Consider the following 20,034-nt stretch of genomic DNA (forward strand, 5'->3'; position numbering starts at 1 on the left):
ATTTTAATTATATGATTTAGGGTACTTTAATCCTCAGAACAAGCCTGCCAAGTAATCTGCACTGCTACTCTAGTTTTATAGATGGGAAAACTGAGAGACTTACTCAAGACCACACAGCGTTTCCCATCTGTGACTGACAATTTAGCTCTTGGGTAGCTAGTATGATTTGTAATAGTGTCTATTTGGTATCAGAGATGTCATCAGAGCTGCTGTGACTGTCTTCTGCTTCTTCTCTGTCCCTCCAGCCCCCATGCCCTGCACTCTGAACAGTGTAAGTCCTTGTGAGTTTTCTAACGTAGCATCCAAGGGCGCACAGCTCAAGCCTAAATCCACTGAGCACCACAGGTTCCACTGAACGTCCAGCAGGATTACCCAGATAATTATAACAGGATATGGAATTGATTCACCTGCAAACCTTGCTAAAGGGAAGCCTAAAGTCCCCTCAGCGTCACCTTCACACCCCATTCAGCCTAAGCAACTATAAGAAAGGGTTGGCTCCTATACACTCATTACGTGTGGGGTAAGGAACTGGAGGGGTAGTCGCCGGAGCTGGGAGTGACTGCAGGCTCCACAGAGTGAACGTCACTGACCTGCATCCAGGTACAGTCTGTGGGAGAAACTGACGGTGTCCTCCAGGGTCCAGGTACCTGTGAACATAGATCATGGGGCCTGCTTCCCACTGAAGAGGTGGGCTGGAGCCAATGTACAAAAGGGAAGTACAGGGCAAAGGCAGCGGCTGTTCTTTGCATGGGGTAAGTGAGTTGCCCAGGATCTGAGTGTACAGTGCAAAGGGTAACTCAGGCCTGAAGTGTCTTAATGGGACTCCCTCTAAAGGGGCTGACTCAGTAACAGGTTGTACAGTCAATCTATAGGAACAGGAGGTCAAGAGAAATTCAAGTAACAGAGAAGCCGAGAGCTCCCTAGCCAGGGGCCTCCAAAGAACACAAAAGAGAAGCCCACGAGAGAGGACATAGGTAAGCATGGCACACACAGAAAGCAAAAGAGGGCCAAGAGCAAGCTGGCACCCAGGTAAGTAAGAAGAGCATGCCCCTTTCCTTCACTGACCCACTTCTACTTCTTCTCTTATCCTGGGAAAGACCAAGAAAAAAAAAGGGAGGGGGGGTTAGAAAAACAAAAGAGTAAGAGGCCTTATGTAGTCACCTACTGGGAGTTAAGTGCTAACCTTCCTCCTCACCACCCACTTCTATTTTTTTGAGGCAGAGTCTCACTATGTCACCCTCAGTAGAGTGCTGTGGTGTCACAACTCACAGCAACCTCAAACTCTTGGGCTTCAGAAGTTCTCTTCCCTCAGCCTCCCAAATAGCTGGGACTACAGGCGCCCTCCATAATGCCCGGACATTTTTTTTTTTTTTTGGAGTTGTCGTTGTTTTTAGCAGGCCCTGACCGGGTTCGAACCCACCAGCCCTGGTGTATGTAGCCAGCGCCCTAATCACTGAGCTACAGGCGCCGAGCCAGGATAGCAGATTTTAGTTGAATTGGAAATTTTGGGGGTGTTTTTTGAGACAGTCTCACGATGTTGCCCTCAGTAGTGCCATGGCATCACAGCTCACAGCAGCCTCAAACTCCAGGATTTAAATGATTCTCTTGCCTCCGCCTCCCAAGTAGCTGGGACTACAGGCACCCGCCACAATGCCTGGCTATTTTTTGTTGCAGTTGTCATTGTTGTTTAGCAGGCCTGGGCTGGGTTCGAACCCACCAGCCTCGGTGTCTGTGGCTGACGCTGTAACCACTGTGCTACGGGTGCCGAGCCAGGTTGAATTGGAAATTTGACTGCTCTGCCCACCAGACTGTGTTTGAGTGTATGTAGCTAAATCTCTTGTGTTGTTAAACCTACAACTGTTTTATATTTTTCTTTTGATAAAGTAGCCAAAGACTACCAGCAGAAAGCATTTTCTGCAAAATAAAGACAATATGCAAAATTTTAAAAAAGATAAAATATGATTTTAAAAGAGAAAAAAAAATGGACAAAAGGAGCCTAACATTGCTGAAGGCGGTGTGTGGAAGTGGAGCTCTGGGGAGAAGCTGCTCCCCATTCCAACCCCCACTGAATTCAATCCATTTAATAAACCTAGTGATAAGGCATACCTCTGTCCCACTCCACCTCTCGATTTCCTCTAATCACATGATATGGGGCAGGAAAGCAAGCTAGGGAAATGAAGCACACCACACATTCTCTCAGCAATTTCTTTACCAGCACCTTGAAAATCAAGTTTCAGACTAACAATTAGGCAATCTCCAAGGTAAATTTCAGTCCAGTTTTTATTTCTTTTTTTCAGTCCATTACTAATACTAAATTACTTTAATGCTCCACGGAACTGAAAACCATCCTTTCTTCACCAAGAGATTGGTGTAGTGGAATGCCATGTGATGAACAGTTGCTGGTTTCTTCTTTTATCTCAATGAGCAGAGTGGACATTTATATCTGACTTTTCCCTCAGTTTTTAATACGTTCTGATTCCCTTTCTAAAAAAAAAGTCGGTGTAGTGGATTGGTAGTCCCCAAAACCAAAACCTAGGCTCTGTTTTGTTTTTGTTTTTGTTTTGAGACAGAGCCTCAAGTTGTTGCCCTGGGTAGAGTGCCATGGCGTCACAGCTCACAGCAACCTCAGACTGTTGGGCTTAAGCGATTCTCTTGCCTCAGCTTCCCGAGTAGCTGGGACTACAGACACCCGCCACAACACCCAGCTATTTTTTGGTTGTAGTTGTCATTGTTGTTTGGCAGGCCCAGGTTGGATTCGAACCCACCAGCTCTGGTGTATGTAGCTGGCGCCTTAGCTGCTTGAGCTACAGACGCCGAGCCACCTAGGATCTGTTTTATCAACAAATCCATATGTGATTACAGGGGCAACAATTGATGAAACCAAGTCTCAGTTTTCACATCTGTTGCCTAAGACTCTTGAAACCTGCTTTCCTCTCTATATTCCTGAGATACAGGAAGACTTCACGTGAGACCTATGGATAGTACTTTTCAGATGCTCCTGGAGTGATACTACAGCAGGCTGAAATCCAACCATAGGCTTTCCTGAGCGGCTGGATCCAGCACTAACTCTATAAAGGTGTTACCACAGGCTTATGATTCCTTTCTTTCCACCATAATTGAAATGGTTAGTGGTGGAGTTTGGTTTATCACGGGACTTAATCAGGGTGGGCAATTTCCAAAGACTTTGTTTTGGTCTGAGCGGGTTGAGGATAATAGTGAGAAGAGGGATCAGAACTTAGAATTAGCCTGAACACAGCCACTGGGAGAACTGGTACACTCTCATGCAAAAGGGAAGGCTCAGTCTGACTATTATAAACACACACACACACACACACACACACACACACACACACACACTGTATAACAGTCCCTGGCAAAGACAAACTAGATGAGGTGTCACTGTCCCAGCAAGTGAGCACAGCACAGTATCGGAGCTCTGAGAGGCAGACACTCCTGAGAAGGTCAGGACTGCACACCATGACTTTCAAGGAGCTCTGTCAGCAGCAGGAGGAACCCAGAGTTCAAGTTGGAATTTGGGCCCTGAGAAGAGGTCAAGTAAGGATGAAGTAGGGGCTGATAAGTAAATAAGAACCAAGATGGGGGAAGGCCAGTTATAGAAAACAGAGCATGTTAGAACAAAGCAAAGATTCAAACACTCAAACCACACCTAAAAGGCAGAGGCAGACCAGCAGCACCCAGGGAAATAACTCGGGGGAAGCCTGCACGTAGGATCCTGTGGCTCTAGCTGGGGAGAGGAGAAATCCTGAGTCAGGAAAACCAGGGTGGTTCTACACAACTTATCAGACTTGAGTAGAATCTCTAGATGATAGGATAATACTATTATTTTAAACTTCCCTATATACTTTACATAAATGGAGAGCTTCAACCACTCGAAAGTTGGCAGCTAACAGCATAAAATATACTGTTCCATTGTCCTCATGATCCTGTGGTGTGTTCATATCATTTGCACAGATAGCATAAATTATTTTTCTATGGAACAGGAACGATAAAACTGGGAGGACTCATTAAAAATGCTTTAAGAGTACTAGCAAATAGTTTCTCATTAGTGACAATAAATGACATAGAAACGCTGGACTAACTGCACCGTTTGAAAACTTTCAAAGTATGAGATGTTTACTGGCCTAGAGCTGACTCAGATGAACGGAACAAAAAAGTATCCAAAATAGCAGATTGTAGAAGTATAAAGTACAGAGATCCTCTAAAGGGCTTTCTAGTGTGCTCGCCCAAGAGCCGATGCTCCCCTGGAGCTCTCAGGTGCCATCAGCATGAGGCCATCTGTGGGCCAGCGTCCTCCACACATGAACCGTGTCATGCACACCTTCATGTGCGCGGCTTCAACTCTCTCCGGCTTAGGTCATCCAAGAGCTTTAGTGACTAGGGCATGGATATGCAAGATTCTGCGGACTTCTTTGCTTTTAATTTTCAAGGCTTTCTGAAAACAGCTGCAGAAATACCAAGACCTTTGGAAAGGCTGAGCTTACTACATTTTCAGTCAGACTGCAAGCTGAGAGAAGCGGAAATATTGCAAGCCTGTTTTCCTGAAATCCCTGTCAGAGCTGCTCCAGCAATTTCCTGGCTTTACACATGACCTCAAAACAGGACCATCTCCTTGTCCAAATCCATCTGCTTTTTAAGCTTTAGTTCTAGCCTTACATTTAAATATGCAATTAAATCAGGCACGATAGCCACACAGTCCCTGTAGTAGCCAGATCTGCAAATTTGAGTTATGATGACCACAGGATACATAAATCACGTGGTGAACTCAAATAGCAATCCTCTACCCAAAGATTCAACTCCAAGGAATCCATTACCAGCAACATACTGCAATATATTTTCAGACTAACTAAAAGACAAATGCTTTATGTTGAAATGATCTGAAGGAAGGGTTGCAACTCGGGTTGGCAAGAATTTCAACTAATATTATCTCATAGCTGGATATGAAATTGATTGGATTTGAAATCCCGTCACACCTGGATTTCAAATCCAGAGTAACCTAGAGAAAGGATTGAAAGAAAACGTGGTCAGGAACTTCAAACTCATCTTTTATTCACCCAGTCTGGTATTAGCAGACCCAGAAAGCTGTTATAACAGGCAGCTCTGCACAGCCTGGTCCCACCTCTTTGGAACCACAGGCACCAGCCGCAGCTCAGTGCACCAGGCTCTCCTGGGGACTACTGCATCCAAGGACTCCTGCAGCCAGTGCTCTCGGAAACAAAAGTTAACCTTTCCCTTCCCAAGAGATATAAAACTTTCTCCAGTGGTCCCTCTTCCAGAGCTGTTTTCTGGGCAAATGACCAGCATTTATTTTCTGACTCATTCAGAAAAAAAAAAAAAATCAGGTTTCCAAGGAAATTAGAAGTTGAAGAGACAATTTTGAGGAAAGAGGCTCTGTTGTGTCATCCTTAATAGCCCTTCAAAACTTCTAGGAGACTGATTTAAATTTGGTTCAGGCCCAACACACAATTTATTCTTTCAAAAAGACAGAGTAATCCTGGGAAATCCAATCCAAAGAACACTAAAAGGTCAAGGCCAATTTAAGGGCTACTCTGAGGGCCTCTGGTCAGTTCTGGACTGCATCCAACTTTTAGTGACTTGTCTCAGTTCTAACTCAAAGCAGGTGCTAAACTCAGAACCACAATCAGAGGTCCTCAAACTTTTTAAACAGGGGGCCAGTTCACTGTCCCTCAGACAGTGGGACAGTGGGACAGTGGAGGGCCGGACTATAGTTTAAAAAAAAAAAAAAACTATGAATAAATTCCTATGCACACTGCACATATCTTATTTTGAAGTAAAAAAACAAAACAGGAACGAATATAATCACACCGCCTCATGTGGCCCGTGGGCCGTAGTTTGAGGACGCCTACAGTTTGTAGTCTGAACCCGGGAGGCCTACAGGTGAGGATAGATGTCACCAGAGTGTTCTGGGGAGCAGCAGGCCTTCTACTTTGGGTTTTATTCTGGCTCAATTGCACACCCTGAGGATTGGAGAAGAATTAGCCCAGCTTCTCATCCCTGCTTCTCACATCCCTTCCAGTGGTAGCCACTTGTGGCAAAAAAGATATGTTAAGATTCTACTTCATCACGTCAGAAAGCATGAACTTAAGAAAGAAAGAGAATAAGGAGGGAGGATGGAAGGAAGAAAGAGGGAGGCAAGAAAGAAAAAAGGAGGGAAGAAAAGTCTACTATTAAAAGGAAAGCTGGATGTAGGGGCTCATGCCTGTAATTCCAGCTCTTTGGTAAGCTGAGGCAGGAGGAGCATGTGAGGCCAAGAGTTCAAAACTAGCAAAATAGCAAGTTCTTGCTTAAGAAAAAGAGAAGAAAGAAAGGAGAGAAACAGAAAGAAAGATGAAATAAAAACTAGTGGACCAAATCATTTTCCACTTCCAGGTAACACCTTTGAAGTATGCCCTCCACCAACCTACAGAGCTCTGAAAAGGCAAACCACATACCCCGTTTCCTCGAAAATAAGACCTACTTACAGGAAAGATAAGACGTCCCCTGAAAATAAGACCTAGCGCATCTTTGGGAGCACACCTTAATATAAGACACTGTCTTATTTTCGGGGAAACAGGGTACTTTCCTAAGGCCCTTTAAGGACTGCTGGGATTTACCTTTGCTCTGTTGCTTGCATTTTATATATTTAAAAGGTATTTTTATTTCTCTGTTAGCATTTTTTGCTTTGAAAAAATATCCTACAGTAAAATAGACCTTTTTGGACACATGGTTCTATGAATTTTAACACATATTCAGATTGGTATAAACACCACCACCATCAGGATACAGCACAGCTCTATGACCCCAAGAAACTCCCTGGTACTAACCCTTTGTAGTCACTCCCCCAACCCCACCTGCAACCACTGATCTATTCTTTACAAGCAGATCGTTAATGGTTTGTTTGTTCCACATTCCCAAACTATTTATAGCTTGAGAGTTAAGCATCTTGTTATTGTAGTCATTTAAACACATTATATCAAAATGTATTGGAAATAAAATGTAAATTTATGTTAATAAGCACAAAAATAAAAGTTGAACTATCTGAATCTCCACCTTTAACTCCAGCCAAAGCCAACTTGGAACTAGGCAGCCCAGAGAATGCAACCCAGTTCACGAAGGCCCAGTGACCCTTCACTCACCCTGCTCTTGAATGCCCTTCAATCAGCCTCACATTCAGAATGAAGTATATGGTTGATGTAATTCTGACCTACAGCTCCCTCGAGGGCATAGATCACATCCACTCCCATGCAGTAGCCACTCTGGGTTCTCTGGTCATTATTTCATCTGGGCCAAGGCCTAGGAATGGCCCATGAGGCCCATACACCAAGCTGGTGCCAAACGAGTGGCAAGTTCTGAAAACACTACATTTCCCAGATTACAGTTCAGTCATCTAAAATACCTACATATATGTATTTGCCATGTATATGACTTAAAAAAATAAGATATTAAAAACTCAAGGGTGACGCCTGTGGCTCAAGGAGTAGGGTGCAGTCCCATATGCCAGAGGTGGCCGGTTCAAACCCAGCCCTGGCCAAAAACCACAAAAAAAAAAAAAAAAAAAAAGATATTAAAAACTCAAAAAGTAGGGCGGCGCCTGTGGCTCAGTCGGTTGGGCGCCGGCCCCATATACCGAGGGTGGTGGGTTCAAACCCGGCCCCGGCCAAACTGCAAAACCAAAAAATAGCCGGGCGTTGTGGCGGGCGCCTGTAGTCCCAGCTACTCAGGAGGCTGAGGCAGGAGAATCGCTTAAGCCCAGGAGTTGGAGGTTGCTGTGAGCTGTGTGAGGCCATGGCACTCTACCGAGGGCCATAAAGTGAGACTCTGTCTCTACAAAAAAAAAAAAAAAAAAACTCAAAAAGTGGCTTGGTGCCCATAGCACAGTGGTTATGGCACCAGCAATGTATACCGAGGGTGACGAGCTTGAACCCAGCCTGGGCCAGCTAAAATGACAATGCCAACTGCAACAAAAAATACAGCCGGGCATTGTGGTGGGCACCTCAGCAACTTGGAAGGCCCAAGAGTTAGAGGTTGCTGTGAGCTGTGATGCCACGGCAGTCTACCAAGGGTGACATAGTGAGACTCAAAAAAAAGAACTCAAAAAGTATATTACATATAATGTAATAATATATCATATAAAAATATATTATGATTCTCGCACTTTATATATGTATAAAATATATATTTAACCAGATTTGATATATATATATATATATATTTTTTTTTTTTTTTTTTTTGTAGAGACAGAGTCTCACTCTATGGCCCTCGGTAGAGTGCCGTGGCCTCACACAGCTCACAGCAACCTCCAACTCCTGGGCTTAAGCGATTCTCTTGCCTCAGCCTCCCGAGTAGCTGGGACTACAGGCGCCCGCCACAACGCCCAGCTATTTTTTGGTTGCAGTTTGGCCGGGGCCGGGTTTGAACCCGCAACCCTCGGTATATGGGGCCAGCGCCTTACCCACTGAGCCACAGGCGCCGCCCGATATATATTTTTTTTAACCAGATTCAATAAATGGGATTAGATCACCACAGAAATAATAATACATTTTGAACATTCACCAAAGTGGCCCTTTATCTTGAATCATTAAGGGTTGAACAGTCTAACTCTACTTCTTGTAAAATTATGTGATCTGAGCATTTACATAATATATTTTTCTTAATACCTGACTTTAAGGCTATTAAAATTCCACTTTATTAAGTTAACTTTAGTTATGTTTTTTTTATGTTTATAAATCTAAATCAACAAATTTCTAGTGTCATCAAATTTCACAGGTCCTTCAATTAAACTGAATTCTAAATAAAAATATGGCTTTTTTTTGATGTTTGAAATACAAGTAAGGTTTATACATGTATTCCCTCTCTCAACATCACTCTCTTCTTTCTATTAACAAATCATTTACTTTCCTGAAGAAAGAATTATGGGCAAATCCCCTGTTGTATTATTTCCTTGCATAAACTTACAACGTTTTTACTCCTCAATTACTGAGCTCATATCAATTTCATAACCAATAGTATGAAACACTATTTTTATTGCATTAATTTTTAGAACAAGCCAAAGAACAAACAGGCTTTTTTTTTTATGTTTTTCTTTCCTTCCTCATTAACTCCCAATTGTCACGAGATAGTAGGAGCCCCCACCTCAAAACACATTTGTGACAGTGAAACACTCCCTGAGCCAGAAGCAGAAATCCACCATTTCTCTCTCTGATACGTTAGTCTGTTCATCTCCAGTTGGCAATGGCCAAGAAAGGCCTCCAGGCTGAATGTTTTCTATAAAAATTGAGCATCCAACATTAAAAGAATCTGCATCTATGGCAAATAACCAAGTCATGTTCATTAGATTCATTTTTTATAATGAAATACAGATTTTCAGTAAGAGAAAAATCCCGAAATTAAAAAAGCTAAATAGAAAAATTTGTAAAAATCAATTTTAGCTGGTTAAAGATAATGTCAAGTTCTCAAATTTTTTATGCCTTTGAATTTCATATATTTTCACTCGGTCAACAATAGGACAAATTTTCTTTTCTTCCTTTTTTTTTTTTTTGAGACAGTCTCTGTCACCCTGGGCAGAGTGCTGTGGCATCACAGCTCATAGCAACCTCAAACTCTTGGGCTCAAGGATCCTCCTGCTTCAGCCTTCTGAGTAGCTGGGACTACGGTTGCCCACCACAATGTCTGGCTACTTTTTTTCGACTTTTTTTTAGGAGAGACAGGGTTTCGCTTTTGCTCAGGCTGGTCTCAAACTCCAGAGCTCAGGTGATCCTTCCACCTTGGCCTCCCAAAGACTAGGATTACAAGCATGGGACAAGTTTTCATTCACTTTAAGTTCAGTAGTTTCTCTCAAACAGGCAGTGCTGGCCCCCGAATTGTAGCCTCCATTGCTTAGCTGATCTCTTTTGATAATCAGCTAAAGACACCTCATGGTTACTGATGCACTTTCAGAAAAAGATCATTTAATAAATATTGACGCCTATATTGTCATATTGCCCCTTCAAGCAAAGTCTCCATCATCCTTTCTTTCCCTTTTCTCTCAAGTCCCTTTCCCCCTTTCTTTAAACCCTCATGAAAAGAGAAATGATTATAATGCTACCTATTCTCAGTTACAATCACAAAATGTAACATCCTTTTAAAATCTGTGTCTACTCCTTTGAAAGCTAAACTCCTTCCCTAAAAAACTGCTCTTACACACATAGATATAACATTTTGGAAATAATTCTAGCCAGAGGTTCAAAGCATCTCTAAAGCCCATCCATGGGCGTACAGCGGGTCTGTGGTCCCCCAGAGTCAACCTTGATCCACAAGCCAGTTCCCACACAGTCGACCATTCTACTCCCCTAGCCCACAGCTTGCCCTTCCTTCAGTCAACACCACCGAACCCAAATTAACCTGTGGCTCTTCTGTGAAGCTTTTTCCAACTCCTTGAACTCATATGGCTTTCCACCTTTTCTGGCTGCCTTATATACCCAAAGTCAAGTATTATGGCTTAACATTCAGTTTCCCTCTAACTGACCCATTCAGGTAAATTGTGCCCTTCAGCCTAACAGGCAAACCCCCGAAAGCAGATACAACATACTTTACTTCTCTGCTGCTGCCCCCATAGCAGTTGGCACAGTGCCAGAAGCCCAGTGACTATTTATTGAATAATCCAATCATCTGCTCATCCTCTGGGTAGTTTTGTCTGCCCTCCCCCCCCATTTTGCCCTAGGAGAAGGATGGGGCAAGGAACCACATCTTTATGAGCAGTATCTATGTTATCTACGAGAAGTGATCAGGAGCTTTCACTCACCACCTTGTTTATTCAGCAAACTTTTATTACGTTAACTTTCAGTGTGTGTCAGGCACTGAACTAGTCAGTGAAGATACAAAAATGACAGAAATGTCAGCAAACTGTTCGTGGTGTGCGACACACAGTCACAGAGGTACAGGCAGCAGCAGAAAGGAGAGGCTGTCTACCCAGAGATGTTACTAAAGTCCTCACCAGGAACAAGCTGGAAATGGATGCTGAAAAAATTAGGATGAATTTACCAGATGGCCCAGGATGGGGAAAGCATCCCCAGGAAAGGAACAGCAAACGCAAAGACACAAACGTATGGAAATAACATGTCTCTTTTACCCTCTCCACACCTTCCCTAGTCAACCCTGGGAAAGCCTCATTTTTACTCTTTATTGTTTAGGATTCATTGAGAGTACAAAGACTTAGTTACACTGATTGCATTTGTTAGGTAAAGTCTCTCTTATAATTGTGTCCCGCCCCCAAGAGGTGTGCCACACACTGTGACGCCCCCGTCCTCCTCCCTGCTCCCCTCTACGGGCTCCCTCCTTCCCTACCCCACCCTTTGGCATTAGATCATCTACTGGCTTTCTGGGAAAGCCTCATTTACTAAGCCCAACTCGCCTCACCTTTGGGATTTCTGTACTTGAACTAAGTATTGTGGATTAACTTTTTAAAATTTATTAAGATGCATTGCCTAGCAAATATGAATTTCAAAATTCTAAGTTAATTTGGTATTTTGTATTTGGAAATCCAATCCAAATCCAGATTATGAGTTTGGAAAGAAACACAGGTGACTAACCCAACCTTCACTTCATTGGTTTACATATTTTTATAGAGAACATTTTTTAATATAATTTTAATTTTAATGATCAGTTTGCCTTCAAGGGATAAAATAATATCAAGGAAAAAAATGGCTTTAAAGTTATTTATTCAATGTTTCCATTGCTGTATCATTTGCCTCTCCAACTGAGTTTCAGTCTCTCTGGCTGCTGGCTTTACAAACCTCTCGTTGGGCTTTAACAACCATGGAATCACTTTTGCTGTGAAGTCTAATATCCTGCTTTAAAATCCAAATATGATTCACATATTGAATCTTCAATATTTCTAAAACAAAATCTGCTTGTAATTTTAAAAACGTACTTTTCTCCAGGATACTTAAAAACATGCTGCCAGTATCTGGAAACGGGACCCATTTAAATACATGAGTAATATTGCCTTCAATTCATTTTCCTGCCTTCCATTTTAAGAAGACAAATAAATAATACTGCTAAACTAATTTTTTTTAAGACACACTAATGGTATTAAAATGCATCAATAGTCTGGATGAAAAAAAAAAAGTTGAAGAAAAGTCAAGAACAAATGGCTGCAGAGGTGTCGTTCTTGGCACTTACTACTTTGTTGGAGACCTGTGCTGATAATTGCTTTTAAAGACGTGAAAGCCTTCATTCTCCACTCCCACCCCTGCATATTCAAAGATTTCATTTTGAGACCCTAGAGCAGTGGTTCTCAACCTGTGGGTCGAGACCCCTTTGGACTGTATTAAAAGCATTAGGAAGGTTGAGAACCACTGCCCTAGAGGATGCTCACAAGTTTATAATAAAGACATAATGCCTCACTGATGGCACTATGTAAAAGGTGTTTTATTGTTATTGTCAATCCCAGGTACACATGAACAATCAATTAAACAAGCAAGCAAAAAAAATTTCCCAGAGAAGTCGCTTAAAACTATTTAGAGTTGTTTCATAATCTCGGCAGATCTTGGAGTTCTGGGACCACAAAGTTGAAAACAGCAAGAGAATGAAGACCTGGATTTTCATGGTGACATAATGATAATCAGGATAATGTATTATATTTGTATCGTGCTTTATACTTGTAAGAATTCTTTCCCAAGATACGTATCAGGCATCCTAAACCTCCAACAGAAGTAACAAGCCTAGATTCCAGAAGCAACATGCCCAAGGACGTATGGTCAGCTGGTGGCAAGATTAGAATCAAAACCCAGATCTTGTTGATACCAAAAATCTTTTCCATTACACTAGGTATAGAATGACCCATCAATCTCTCTTCCCTCTCTTACGTTGCTTTGTTTTCCATTTCTTAATAGCACCATTGATTTTTTTAAAATATAGTATTTCAGGGTCCTTAGACCTTCATTTTAAGTTTCCAGTTTTAAAAATGTATTAGTCAGCCCAGTATCAATTTCCTCTTTATTCAAAGTTGACCTTCCTGGGAGAAGGGCAGGCAAAGCAGATGAAGATGTTTTGCACTCGTGTGTCTTTGTTCTCTTTCCCATCGTTGCTGAAGCATTACTGAATGCCTCTCTCAGCCAGGAAATTTTCTTCCCATCATTTGTTGTGTCAAGATTCCCCAAGAAAACACTATCACTGTTTTCATTTTCAGGTTTACACATGAAACCTCTCAGAAAAAAATCTCAGGGCACATAAGATGTATGCAACAAAGTCCAAATGGTGTTATATATTTAGCATATAGTATCAATCACAAGGATACATTACTGAAGTCTTTCAGTTCTGTCAGCACTAGACCAAACAGCCCCCAAGAAAATCAGCAAGGGAACAATTTTTCCTGAATCCAAAACTACTGAAGGAGCACTAGATTTTTTTTCCTTTCATTCATTCTCTTGTTCATTCATGCATTCATTCAGCATGTAATTAGTATTGAGAGCAGTGTCCTCCGACGTGGGGACTCAGTGGTGACAAGGTAAAGTCCCTGCCTTGCAGAGCTTACCTTCTAGAAGGAGAGTAAGGCAGACAACAAACAATAACACATACTGTTAAATACAATGAAAAAATAAAAGAAGATGATGGGATCACATAGAATGGGGATGAGAGACAGAATGGAAACAGGGAAACCAGTTGGGAAGCCGTCGTGTTAGCCCAGGGAAGAGATGAAAGCAGGTTGGGGAAAGGTAGTTAGAATCAGTACTTGCTGGATTCATGACCAGCTTAAGGAAGAGAGAAATTGAGGATTATTCCAAGGTTTTTGCCTGAGCAAATGAATAGCTAATGATGCCAAGGCAGAGATTTTAAAAAAAAAAAGAAAAAAACAGGGCGGCGCCTGTGGCTCAAAGGAGTAGGGCACAGGCCCCATATACCGGAGGTGGTGGTGGGTTCAAACCCAGCCCCTGCCAAAAACTGCAAAAAAAAAAAAAAAGAAAGAAAGAAAAAGGCAGTTGGATATACAAGTCTAAAGCTCAGGAGATAAGTCAGAGATGGAAACACAAATTTTATAAATTTTGAGGTCATCAGAATACAGAGGGTAAAGTCATGGGACCAGATGAGTGCACCTGGGAGTATGTGTGATCAGGAGGAGTTCAAATCACGGCTTGGGCACATATTACCTAACTTGGGTAAAGTCTCTGAGCTTTCTGCAACCTTCCTGTGTAGAGTTAATGTATATCTGAACATGCAAGGAAATCTGCATAGCACCATAGAATGGTGCTGTTCTTAAGTGCCTAAGAAACTGAATACCATAGTCAGAAAGGAGCAGTAAAACCAGGAATAAAAATCCAAATTCCCTCATCATGGTAATGAGATTACCAGTTATCTTAGATGAGCAAAACAAGCTGCCAAATCTCTGGAAGAAAGTGCCACTGAGAGAAAGGAAGATGGGGCACCACTTCCTCCGGCCAAGGGAAAAGAGAAAAGATTCTCATTAACCAGTGCAACACCTGGAAATAACACACCAGACCAGTAGCCGTGATTATTTCCAGGGGTTGAGTTTATGAAGAACGATTAATATCTAAACTTGTATCATGAACATATATTACTTTTATTATAAAAAGAACGTTTTATGACTTATGAAAATAATATTGATTTGATACGACATATATAACTGATGGGAAAAAATAGCAACTCATGAACTATTTCCAAGAAGCTCCTAGGTGTGACTTTGGAATTGCCAAAGGAATGATAAAAACTGGTCTAGTTGATGATTCTTGCTAAACTCTAAATGTGTGTTGATAGTTTAAAAAGTAAAATGCAAACTGATTGAATATTTTTGCAAGTGAGAATTAAAAATGTAATTATTCCAGAAACTTCAAAGTTCCCTTACATTCACCTAATACAGACTTAAAAGTAATGCATAGGTAGACATTTTTTCCAGTTAGATGAATCAATATTTGTTAACTGTTAGAACAAATTTCTAAAAGTAGCAGACAAAATAAATATCACAAAATTACTGTACTACCCTACAATAGGCACAGAGGAAGCCGGATTATTATCTGATCCTATTCTCACATGCTTTGTCTGCTTACCCTATGGACAGTACAGATTTCTCCTATGCAAGCTATAATTCCAGGTTTTATTAGAAATGTGAACTTCTACTACAGAAAAGATCTCATGTACTGTTAATCTTTTTGAAATTCAAACTGCAGTTTTTAATGTCACTGCATATTTTCAAAATTCAACACCAAGGGGCCTTGTAGAGCGCTGTAGTCTATGCCACGTTTTAAAAGGAAAAAAACCTGTAATTATACAAACCCAAAGTCTTAAATGGTCAGAGCTATGTGGGTATTTTGTTGTTGTTGTTATGACACAGTCTCACTTTGTAGTGTTGTTTGGGTTTTTTTTATTGTTTGGAATTCATTGAGGGTACAAAGACAGGTTACAGTGATTGCATTTGTTAGATAAAGTCCCTCTTATTCTTGCGTCCAGTCCCCAAGAGGTGTGCCATACGCTGTGACCCCTGTCCTCCTCCTGCCTCCCCTTTCCCGTCAACCTCATTGGAGAACTCTGTTTTACATTCTGTGTAAGTCATTGAACACGGGGTAGAATTTCTTCGGTTCCCAAGTCCCACGCTGGCACTTGCGATTATAATTCAAGGTAGTTACCACTAGATGGCACTGCTGATCTGAGTCATAACCAGCTCATCCTGTCTCCAGGTTTTAACACTGAAGAAATCTTTATCAAGGAAATTAAAGTTCTTGAGTAAATAACTTCTAAATATTTCAAACAAGAAAAAAAATTCGAGCCAATTTAGGATGTTGCCAATCCTAAATTGTTTCTCCAATTGCCATTACTCTAAATCAAGTACTTAAGATGAGGTTTTGGAGAAGACTGAAACCGATTTACTGGAGTTGCACATTGAGGGTCCTAGTACATCGCAAATATGTCTATTATGTCCTATAATGGAGGGGCCGTCATGGCCATGAAGGGGAAGAACTGTGTGGCCATCGCTGCAGACAGGCGCTTCGGGATCCAAGCCCAGATGGTGACCACGGACTTCCAGAAGATCTTTCCCATGGGAGACCGTTTGTACATCGGTCTGGCCGGCCTCGCCACTGATGTCCAGACAGTTGCCCAGCGCCTCAAGTTCCGGCTGAACCTGTATGAGTTAAAGGAAGGTCGGCAGATCAAACCTTATACCCTCATGAGTATGGTGGCCAACCTTTTGTATGAGAAACGGTTTGGTCCCTACTACACTGAGCCAGTCATTGCTGGGTTGGACCCGAAGACCTTTAAGCCCTTCATTTGCTCTCTAGACCTCATTGGCTGCCCCATGGTGACTGATGACTTTGTGGTCAGTGGCACCTGCGCTGAACAAATGTATGGGATGTGTGAGTCCCTCTGGGAGCCTAACATGGATCCAGAACACCTGTTTGAAACAATCTCCCAAGCCATGCTGAATGCCGTGGACCGGGATGCAGTGTCAGGCATGGGAGTCATTGTCCACATCATTGAGAAGGACAAAATCACCACCAGGACACTGAAGGCCCGAATGGACTAACCCTGTTCCCAGAGCCCACCTTTTTTTTTTTTTTGAAATAAAATAGGCTTTCATTCCTAAAAAAAAAAAAAAGATGAGGTTTTAAATATATAACTACATACAAATATAAAAATAAAGATAAACATAAAAATATTTAAACACGGGTCTATTTTCGATGAGAATTATAACTGAAGTAGAAATTAATAAGGTTCTAAAAAGGAAAGACTCAGTCTTCAGCTCTGAAGTAACCTGCCACTCACATCCCAAGGGCGTCTGCAGGAGGGGCAAGGAGAAAATTACGGGGTTAGCCTTTCATCTCTAGGATGTGCTTAGGACCTATAAATAAAGGCTCTTCTGTCCCCTCTGGGACTCGTGTCTCCTGGTCTTTCCACTTACAAGCTGGAAATGTCAAAATGGCAAGTGCCCAACCCCAGCAGCTTCTGTGACTATTTTGGGCTTCTACGAGGGGCCTGACAGTGAGAAGTCTTTGCCTTACCCTTGCACATGCTCTTTCCCCCTGTCGTGCACAAAACTGGCCTGTGCCAGCCTGATCTTCACAAAGCTAACGAAGCCTTTCCAAAAGCAAAAGTCTCGGGAAGTAAACGTGCCCTTTCAAACTCACAACTTTTTTTTAAAGCATCTCATACTTTAAAAAAGATACAAAGTAGCTTCTCAACTCACCACCAACAAAAGGAAAATAAAAGTGATGTAAAAAAGCTCTGACAGCTAAACCAAATCATTACATATCCAATTAATGTGGCCAAGTGCCATGAATGATGCTCAGAGCTCATAATATAGCTGGGAACAGAAGAGATGTAGGTCCTTATCTTTATAAAGATAAATGTGGGCCCACCTTTTAGTAACACATGTGTATATAATGTTACTAATATAGAAATAGTATTTTTAACGTTGCTGATAGGTCAACAAACACTAATATCACCTCAAATCCTTTTTGGAAGTAAACCGGATGTAACTAATGGAAATTACACTGACTATGGTATCATAGCAGGGAAGAATAGGAATCTATGGAGAGTGAGAAAATAATCTGAAGGAAGGCACTTGAGATTATTTTCTATTGGTGCATCAATCTATTCCACAGAAAGCAAACCGTGTTTCGCTGTCTAACATAACTGCACATAACTGCAAACATTCTTTGCTTCATTTTTACAGGGAAAAGCAAATAAACAGATAAGCAGCATCTTCACACTGGTGGCTAATGTTGTTGTTTATAGAGCCTGTTGCACACAGCATCACTTTCGTCCTGTTTAATTGGATTTCATGAGTCTGTGTTTACCCTATGACCATGTCTCCAAAGCAAAAGTCCACTCCAAGTCCAGGTGAGGCTGCAGCCAAGAGAAAGGTGATTACAATGGAAATGAAAATAGACGTAATTTTATTTTATTTTTATTTTTATTTTTATTTTTTTTACTGTGGCAGGATTGTGTTTACTGGGGACTTTAACACCTAACTGTCATAGATGAACAGATCATAAAAGCAGAGTATAAGTAAATGCGGACTCTAATCAAATGGGCCTAACAGACATTTTCAGAACATTCTATCTCAAAACTATTGAATAAGACATTCTTCTCTGCAGCGCATGAGATATTCTCTGAGATTGATCACGCCTTAGGCTACAAAAAGGCCTCAAGAAGTTAAAAAAAAATGAAATCATACTATGCATCTTCTCAGACCACAGTGGAATGAAACTAGAAGTGAATCACTAGAGAACTACTCAAACCTTTGCAAAGTCACAGAAATTAAACAACCTGCTGCTGAATGATTATTGAGTCAAAAATAAAATTAGGATAGAAATCAAGAAATAATTTGAAAAACAGGGAAACATAGGTTAGTCAGTCCCTGTATACACTGCCAATTGCCCCTGTGCATGCTGCTTGGACACCATCTTGGGTGGCATCTCTGATGGGTGGGAGCCAAGCACTGATAACCACGTGGAATGGCAGCACCCTGGCTTGACCCATGGCATCTGGATGCTCTGAGAACATTTCCATTTTGGTCTCAGAATATACACAGTGGGATTCTAAAAACACAGGGTTTTACTCTCAAGGACATTCGGGACAGAAACATTCATGATGTTTCTTCTTCTGAAGGGAAGGATGCCTTCTATGTTGGGATTTTGGGGAAACCCCAAAAGTAGCAAAAGGCTTCTTCTTCTGTTGCTCCATTTTATGCAGTCAAATGTCATGACAGCAGAGAAAATAGACGTAATTTTATTACGTCTATTCAGAGAAAGGCCGGACGTCTTCATTCGCTGGGAAAGCTTAGGCTTTACTTGCTCAACTATTAGAACAATCATAAAGGATAAAATGAGAATGACGGGACATCTGAAAGGCAGGCCTCCAATGAAAGCATCAATTATTACTAAGCAGCGTAGTGAATTAATTATTGAAATGGAAGAGTTATTATTGATTTGGCTAGAAGATCAAAATAAGTATAACATTTCTATTAGCCTGGTGTTGATGCAACATTAGGTGAGTGTTAACCTTTAATATTCTTTTATGAAATTTCTTCTATCTCCTACCTAAATTTTGGTATGAGTTTGTTTTTATTATGTTTGTTTAAATGAAAAGAAAGAACACAATAGTTTCTGTAACTTATTGCAATATAAGGGTATTATTATTATTACAGTATTATGCTGTGTTATTATTACTACATATGAGCCATTATAGTACTGTGATTATTAAGATTTTTACTGTATACGCTCTGTTCAGTAGGGATCCAAGTTACATACAAATCCAACCTACAGATGTTTTCAAGAATGTATCTTGTCTGTAACCCAGGGATCCCCTGTGTTCATACATGTAAGAGGGAATTAAAGCTAAAGCTGGGAAGATTTTAAGAGAGCATCTTGAGTCTTAGGAGCGTGTAATGAATATTTACAAAATATTCATTACAAAACTTTACAAGGAGTTGGCTAATGGGTAGAGAATATTTTGTAATACTTTGTACAATTTTGTAAGTAAAGATACATATAGCTACAATTTCTCATTTTCCCTATGCATGGTGACTTTAGGAGTGACTTTGGGACACCATAGATATTCTAGAATATGGAAGGAATTTGGCAAACCAGATCACTCAGACAACAATGGTTATCTTTAAGGAATCTTAGCAAACAGGAGAAGAATGTGGGGAACAGAAGGAAAGTCCCAATTTTCAAAATGATAGACAAAGCAAGTTCTACAAACAACTAGACCACGATAAGATTCTAGAACAGATTATTAAAATATGTAGTTACTTAAAGGATGTTACGAGGACACCAGGAATCGCTGCTGATTCACCAAGGATGAGTCAGTCCAAACAAGGCCCTTTGCATCTTTCGCAGCGGACTAAGTTCAGGAAATATGACAGACCTGGTGCATCAAAAGAAAGGCCTTGATAGTAGATTTTACTATTCTTTGGACAAGGAGACATTCAGATTCAGTAATAATATGAACAGATTCATTACCTATTAAATGACTACTAAATGCTGCTTTTTAAATAGACACTTAATACATGTATTAATCCAG

The 20,034-nt window shown here is 41.1% G+C and overlaps 2 protein-coding genes across 3 annotated transcripts in view; one reads left to right on the top strand and one right to left on the bottom strand.

Moving 5' to 3' along the window:
• RGL1 (ral guanine nucleotide dissociation stimulator like 1) overlaps window positions 1–20,034 on the bottom strand; it is a 287,354-nt gene that overhangs the window by 234,952 nt on the left and 32,368 nt on the right. The window lies entirely within an intron of this gene.
• On the top strand, window positions 15,861–16,587 carry LOC128596216 (proteasome subunit beta type-3). The gene has a single exon (XM_053605797.1). The coding sequence runs from the start codon at window positions 15,914–15,916 to the stop codon at window positions 16,529–16,531; it is 618 nt and encodes a 205-aa protein (XP_053461772.1). The 5' UTR covers window positions 15,861–15,913; the 3' UTR covers window positions 16,532–16,587.

Source organism: Nycticebus coucang, chromosome 10 (genome assembly GCF_027406575.1).
Source record: "Nycticebus coucang isolate mNycCou1 chromosome 10, mNycCou1.pri, whole genome shotgun sequence".
NCBI classification, from domain to species: domain Eukaryota; kingdom Metazoa; phylum Chordata; class Mammalia; order Primates; family Lorisidae; genus Nycticebus; species Nycticebus coucang.